This window comes from Mobula hypostoma, chromosome 11 (assembly GCF_963921235.1).
Source record: "Mobula hypostoma chromosome 11, sMobHyp1.1, whole genome shotgun sequence".
NCBI lineage: Eukaryota > Metazoa > Chordata > Chondrichthyes > Myliobatiformes > Myliobatidae > Mobula > Mobula hypostoma.
In genome coordinates this window covers 74,397,443-74,405,045 of record NC_086107.1, presented here as the reverse complement: position 1 = coordinate 74,405,045, position 7,603 = coordinate 74,397,443, and the positions used below count along the sequence as shown (strand labels likewise).

The window sequence follows — 7,603 nt, the reverse complement described above, 5'->3', positions numbered from 1 at the left end:
ATGGGAGAAGGAAGAAAATTACAGTTACAGTTTAGCAACATTAGGATCACTTTTTGTTTTAGTTGTGTTCCTTCTTGTAACAATTGCTTAATTTATCTTTTTCTAGTGAATGCTATTATTTGATGGGATGGGTCTGTGCTCCTGCTGCAAGTAGGTTTTTCATTGCATATGTCAATAAACTCTGACCACTGTGGAGAAAAGCAGCTAAGAACATGTGGTTAAATGGGCTACTCTGGGATTTTGCTATCACCACACTTAACAAACTCTTACTTACGGTGCAGTGATTGGAGAACATCAATCTACTCTCTTTCTATTTTGTATTTCAGCATGTCAATGCCTCTCCTGCTCACCCTACTTTTCATTTTAAAACACTTTTTCTCTGATTGTCAATGGTTCTTCACCTTGTTGGCCAAATCAGCACATTGGAAGTTTGATTCAAAATCTGACTGAGTAGTCCCACAACAACATTTCATTCAATGTCAGAAAGACCAAGGAGCCTCAGGAGGAAGAAACCGGAGGCCCGTGAGCCAGTCTTCATCAGGGTACCAGAGGTGGAGAGGGTCAGTAACTTTAAATTCCTCAGTGTTGTCATTTCAGAGGATTGCTCTGGGGCCCAGCCCGCAAGGTCAATTACTAAGGAAGCACAGCAGTGCCTCAACTTCTTTGGAAGTTTGCAAAGTTTCTGCATGACACCTAAAACTTTGACAAACTTCTATGGATCTGTAATGAAGTTTATATAGACTGGTTGTATCATGGCCTCGCATGGAAACACCAATTCCCATGAAGAGAAAATTCTACAAGAAGTAGTGGCTATAGCCCTGACCTTCACAGATAAAACCCTCCCTATAATTGAGCACATCTGCATAGAGCACTGTCACTAGAAAGCAGCATCCCCACCACCCAGCTCATGCTGTCTTCTCACTGCTGCCATCAAGAAGGTGGTAAAAAAAGCCCCAATACCCACATCACCACGTTCAGGAACAGTTATTAACCTCAACCTTCAGGCTCCTAAATCAATGGGGATAACTTCACTCAACTTCACCTGTCCCATCACTGAAATGTTCCCACAATCTATGGACTCATTTCAAGGACTCTTCATATCATGTTCTCAATATGTATTGCCTATTTTAAAATTATTATTTAATTTTGTATTTGCAGTTCGTTGTACTTTACACAATTGGTTGTTTGTCTATTCTGTTGGATGTAGTCTTTCATCGATTCTATATTTCTTGAATTTACTGTGTAAGCCTGCAAGAAAGCAAATTTCAAAATTAACTGTGAACTTTGAATGCTCTAGATTTATTCTAATAAGACCTTAAGACATAGGAGCAGAATTAGGCCATTCAGCTCATCAAACCTGTTCCACCACATGATTATGGCTGATTCATTATCTTCTCAAACCCATTCTCCTGCCTTCTCTCCATTCACTTTGATGTCCTTACTAATCAAACGCCTTCAATCTCCACTTTAAATAACCCATGAGTTGGCCTCCATAGCCGTCTGTGGAAATTAATTCCATAGATTCACCACCTGCAGGCTAACCAACTTTCTCATCTCTGATCTAAAGGGATCCTTATATTATGAGGCTGTGCCCTCCAGTGCTATACTCTCCCACTATGTCCATAGTCCTCATCCTCTCATCATAAGACTGTACATCAAAATCACCAGTGATCCACTTTAGCACTTGTCATCCTGAACCAGAGTAAAGAATTCCACATTCGTCATCCTCTGCCCGAGGCAATTCCGGCTTATCTCGGTCCTGAAATGGAATGCCTACTCGTTATCCTGAGACAGTGGGCCAGGGCCCAGGGAAACACTTCCCTGCCTAGCGCTGTAAGAACTGTGTGAATCACCTCTCATCTACCTAACAGCTAGAGAACAGAGGCCTCCTGCCATCGCTCCGCCCAGTTGCCGGAGACAGCCATCGTACGCATGTCCCGCCAGGTTGCTAGGAGGCCGAGTGCAAGTTAGCCTGGACCCTATGGTCGGGGTCGGGGACGTGGCCTCGTTGCTAAGGCCAGTTTCGCTCGACAGGCGTGGCTCGGTTTGGCCCAGGGGCGCGGCCTGGTTCATCACCCTGCCCTGCCCGGTCCGGGGCGCGGTTTCAGTTCATGGGAGCGGCTCCGATCACGTCGCTCCGCCCGCTGTCAATGTTTTCTCACCTCTGCCACCTAGTTCTCACGATAATAGTCTGGTGGCGCTGGGGTCTCAGATCCGGCGACAGGATGGTGGGCGCTGAGGCCGCGGTGCTGCGTTCCCCGGCTCTCCTGTGCGTCCTGGTGCTGCTCGGGCCCGGGCTCCAGAGACCGGTGGCAGGACGGGCTCTGAGATTCGTCAACCTGGTGAGACCGGGAGAGGGAGCGGGTGAAGAGGGGAGGAGAAAGGGTAGTTCTTGATCCTCCAAAATATTCCGCATGGAATTTAAACTGGAGGTGGGAGGTTGTTGGAGGAGGAGGTAGAGGGGATGGAGGTAGTCTGACATAAAGAACGAGAGACAATTAAATGCGTTGTTGATGTTTATAGGCAGAGGGAAGAAAACAAGGAATAATTTTTTAAAAAGGGAATGATAGTGATGGATGCCCACTGCAAATGAGTGGATAGGTTGGGAGTTGTTTGTAGTGAGAAATTTAAGGGATGTGGGCATGATCATGATGGTCGAGAGAAGAATGCAATAATTTCGATTTGTGTGCTGTTCTTGATTAGAGGAAGTGGGACGGCTTAATATTTTTGAACTGCAGTCAGTGTGACCTAGTTGCATCTGTTGCCCACTGTGAACTGGCCTTAAGATGCTGTCCTGTTCAGTGCCCGTGCAGTGAACCTGGGGATGGTGTTCTGGGAGACAGAGCCAGTGATAATGAAGGAAATGCTGGTATATTTTGAAGGCAGGATGGCATATCACCCGAAATGTACCCGATGCCCGCCAGGGAGGTGCTGTTACAGAAACCTTGGATGAGTAACTGTAGTGTGCCTTATGGCAGCACAAGTTGCAGCAGAATTGTATTAATGGAGGGCATGTTTAGGGTAGGATGCCAGCTGAGTGCGCTGCTTTTGCCTGTTAGGGAAGTGCTGTTGGAGTAACTATGGGTGGAGATGTACACAGTGCTGACGAGTTGTGCCGGAGTAACAGCTGAATGTTGTTGAAATGCTTGATTGCTGTTAGAGAGTTACTGGCACATGGAGCGTTTCCATCATGTTCTTGATCTGGATGCTGGAAAGGCTCTGGGAAGCCAGGTGGCGAATTGCTTATCACAGGATGTCCCAGCCCTTGGCTGACTCTTCTAATGACATAATTCCTCTTACCGCTCCAGATGAGTGATACTACTGCATGTCAAGGCTAGGTGCTTAGATTCTTTGTTATGATGGTGATCGTGTGGTATGAACATCATTGGCTACAATTATCCATGCAAGTGTCGCTACCTGGCTTACTTCACTATCTGAGGAGTTGCAAATGTAGTTAATCGGTCTGACATCATCCCTACTTTGACCTTCTGATTGGAGATAAGAAACTGATGAAGTGGTTGTAGATGGTTGGGTCTAAGATGCAGTCCTGGGGCTGGGACGATTCACTGCCAACAACCACACCATCTTGCTTTGTGCGGGGTAGGACACCGGCCAGTGAAATTATTACCCTCTGATTCTTCTTGATTTCAGTTATGCTTTTTCACATCAGAATTCTGTATGGTAATTGTTGCACGAGAATGCATATGCTGGAAACTGGAGCTGATTTATATCTCTCTATATAATTGGGATATCCTTGCTCTCTACAACACCAATTTCTGTGTCATCAGCAAACATACGTTGTTGATCATGTGACTTGTTTTTCACACAACTTAATTTTGTTGTTGATCCGCTCTGCTCCACTACCCTCTGCCTCTTATCATCAAATTAATCTTGGATCTAGTTCGCCAAAGCACCTGGGAACCCATGTGGTCTTAACTTTCTGGATCACCCAGCCTTCGTTAATTTTCTTCGTAGCTTCCTCAAAAGAAACTCAGTTGGTTTTGTGAGGCGGTATTGCTTTTGCACAAAATCATGCTGATTCCATGTAATTAGCCCCTACCTTTCCAAGTGATCATAGATCCTATCCTTAAGAATGTTTTCCAGTAGCTTTCCTACTGTTGACATCAGGCACATCAGCCTGTGTTTATCCCACCACCCCTTCTTCAATATGGAACAGTATTAGCTACCCTCCAGTCTTCGGGGAGTTGTCCACCTTAATGTGAATCAATATTTGCAACATTTCCTCTCTGTTAATGCAGACTGTACACATTACAGCAAGGTTTTGTTCTTGTGGACTGCTTGCAACTCGATCAGTTTGCAAGTATCTGACACTTATCACATCACATCCCTTCCATTCCTAGTGCTGCTTCTACTTCTCTTCGTTATTTCACTGTTGTCACTTTTTTTTTTGCACAATTTAAATTTCAACTGCAATCTTGGCATCGTTATGCTGTTTTGAAGATATATTTACCATGTGTACAGTTTAGTTTGTAAGCTTCATATGAAGGAGGAATTTCATTGCACCTTGGTTTATGTGACAATAAACTAAAGTAAGCTTGGACACAGAGAACAGGTGGTTGTGGAGTCGCACAGCACTGAAACAGGCCTTTTGGTCCAATTCGTCTGTGGCAATCAACGTGTTAATCTAAGCTAGTTCCATTGCCCATGTTTGGTCCTTGCCCTCTAAACCTTTCCTAACCACGGACCTGTTCTGGCATCTCTTAAATGGTGTTAATGTACCTTCCTCAACCACGTCCTCTGGCAGTTTCTTCCGTATACACACCACACTCTGCATGTCGAAGTTGCCCTTCATGTCCTTTTAAAGTCTTTTCCCTCCCACCTTAATCCCATGTAGTCTGGTTCCTTTTCCCCTAAGAGGAGAAAAGGCTATGTGCATCCACCCTATCTGTGCCCCTCATGATTTATACAACTCTGTAAGGCCACTCCTCATTCTCTTCTAGGACTGGAATAATGATTCCAGCCTGCTCAACCTCTTCCAGTAATTCAGACCCTCAAGTCATGGCAACATTTTTGCACATTTTCTTTCCATCCTTTTTAGCTTCATTATGTCTTTCTTATAACGAGGTAACCAAAATTGTGTACAGTACTCCAAATGTGACCTCACCATTGTCGTGTACAACTGCAACATGAAGTCCCAATGCGTATGATGAAGGCTAGTGTGCCAATTGCCTTCTTCACCACTCAGTCTACGTAGAGGGACCATATGCATGTTCTCCTAGTTGCCTCTGTTCAGCACCACTCTCTAGGGCCCTATTGCTCACCATGAAATACGCTGAATGATATTTGCCACTTCCCCAGCCACTCACCCATCTGATCAAGATCCCTCTATAATTTTTGGTAACCTTCTTCACTCTCTGAGAAAGTGCCTGTTTTAGTATCATCTGCAAGCTAGCTAACCATTGTCATCCAGATTGTTTTTATATAAGTGACTAACACAGTGGGCCTATCACAGATCCCAGTGCCACTAGTCACAGGCCTCCAGTTAGAGAAACAAGCTTCACCACCCCTCTGCTTCCTACTAACAAAACAATTATGTATCCATATAGCTAGCAGATGAGTGAGTGGGGGGTGTTGCACTTTGGGAGGTAAAACCAAAGATCAGGTAGGACGTACACAGTGAATGGTAGCTCTCTGAGTGTGCTGTAGAACAAGGGGAATGAATGCAAGTCTATAACCATATAACTATATAACAATTACAGCACGGAAACAGGCCATCTGGGCCCTTCTGGTCCGTGCCGAACTCTTACTGTCACCTAGTCCCACTGACCTGCACTCAGCCCATAACCCTCCATTCCTTTCCTGCCCATATATCTATCCAATTTAACTTTAAACGACAACATCGAACCTGCCTCAACCACTTCTGCTGGAAGCTCGTTCCACATAGCTACCACTCTCTGAGTAAAGAAGTTCCCCCTCATGTTACCCCTAAACTTTTGCCCTTTAACTCTCAAATCATGTCCTCTTGTTTGAATCTCCCCCACTCTCAATGGAAAAAGCCTATCCACGTCAACTCTATCTATCCCCCTCATAATTTTAAATACCTCTATCAAGTCCCCCCTCAACCTTCTACGCTCCAAAGAATAAAGACCCAACTTGTTCAACCTTTCTCTGTAACTTAGGTGCTGAAACCCAGGTAACATTCTAGTCAATCTTCTCTGTACTCTCTCAATTTTGTTGACATCTTTCCTATAATTCGGTGGCCAGAACTGTACACAATACTCCAAATTTGGCCTTACCAATGCCTTGTACAATGTCAACATTACATCCCAACTCCTATACTCAGTGCTCTGATTTATAAAGGCCAGCATACCAAAAGCTTTCTCACCACCCTATCCACATGAGATTCCACCTTCAGGGAACTATGCACCATTATTCCTAGATCCCTCTGTTCTACTGCATTCTTCTTTGAATTCTTTGAAAGTGGTGCCACAGGTAGATAGGGTCATAAAGAGAGCTTTTAGCACATTGGCCTTCATAAATCAGGGCATTGAATACAGGAGTTGGGATGTTATGTTGGAATTATACAAGACATTGACGATACTGAATTTAGAATATTATGTGCAGTTTTGATCACTTAAACTTGAAAGAGTGCAGAGAAAATTTGCAAGGATGTTGCTGGAACTTGAGGACCTGAGGTAGAGGGAAAGGTGGATCAATTAGAACCTTATTCTCTGGAGCACAGGAGAATGAGGGACAATTGTGCCGGGGATAGATAGGATGAATGCATGCAGGCTTTTTCCTCTGAAGCTGGGTGAGACTGTAACTGGAGGTCATGGGCTTAGGGCGAAAGGTGAAATAGCGAAGGGGAATCTGAGTGATGATTTCCTCAGAGAGTGGTATGAATGTGGAACGAGTTGCCAGTGGAAGTGTAAATGTGGGTTCAATTGTAACATTTGGATAGGTACATGAACGGGAGGGGTATTGCCTGGGTGCAGGCTGATGAGAATAGGCAGGAGATCAGGTTAGTTATGTTGAAGTGTCCTGTTTCTGTGCTGTAGTACTGACTCTCATTTGAAATGGGAGGCAGTGGGATCAGCAGGGACAAACTGACCCAAGTGTTAGTCTGTTAGATGGACGAATTGATACGAATGTCGGTCTGTTAGGTAAAGTTAATCGAAGAGTTCAAGGTGCAGCAGAGTAGTTGCCAGCTTACACAAATTGCCTCCATAGAGATTTCTAGCAGCATACAAAACTCTGACCTTTGTGTGAGTTGTCTTTAAAGCACACATGTGTTTGACTTGTGACTATCAGACAACTGTGTCATCACTTTACTGGAGTTGCTGAACCAGCCATTACAGAAGGATTGAGGTTTCCTGTTTACTCCTGAAAACTTGTCAGACATACAAGTACATTTTTGGAGGGGGAGAGGGAGGGGGAGCCTCCTTAATCTGACAAGGAAAGGTTCATAACTCATTGCATTATATTTAGAAGTTGCCTGGGTGATGAGACCAAAGAGATGCCCAGTGACGGACTATACAGTCAATTTTGAATGATTTATTAATCAGGAAATTATCACCTATCATGAATGAGGAACAAGAAACTAGACTCTCAGTTCATGGTTGCTGGGGGGTTTGCAAGTGTA

The 7,603-nt window shown here is 44.4% G+C and overlaps 1 protein-coding gene across 1 annotated transcript in view; it reads left to right on the top strand.

The window, feature by feature from the left end:
• The first annotated feature begins 1,982 nt into the window (after window positions 1–1,982).
• The window catches only part of acp2 (acid phosphatase 2, lysosomal), a 71,302-nt gene continuing 65,681 nt past the window's right edge, over window positions 1,983–7,603 (top strand). Inside the window, exon 1 of the mRNA XM_063062270.1 lies at window positions 1,983–2,342. Within this exon, the coding sequence (XP_062918340.1) occupies window positions 2,112–2,342 (231 nt within the window). The 5' untranslated portion in view covers window positions 1,983–2,111. The remainder of the gene's footprint in view (window positions 2,343–7,603) is intronic.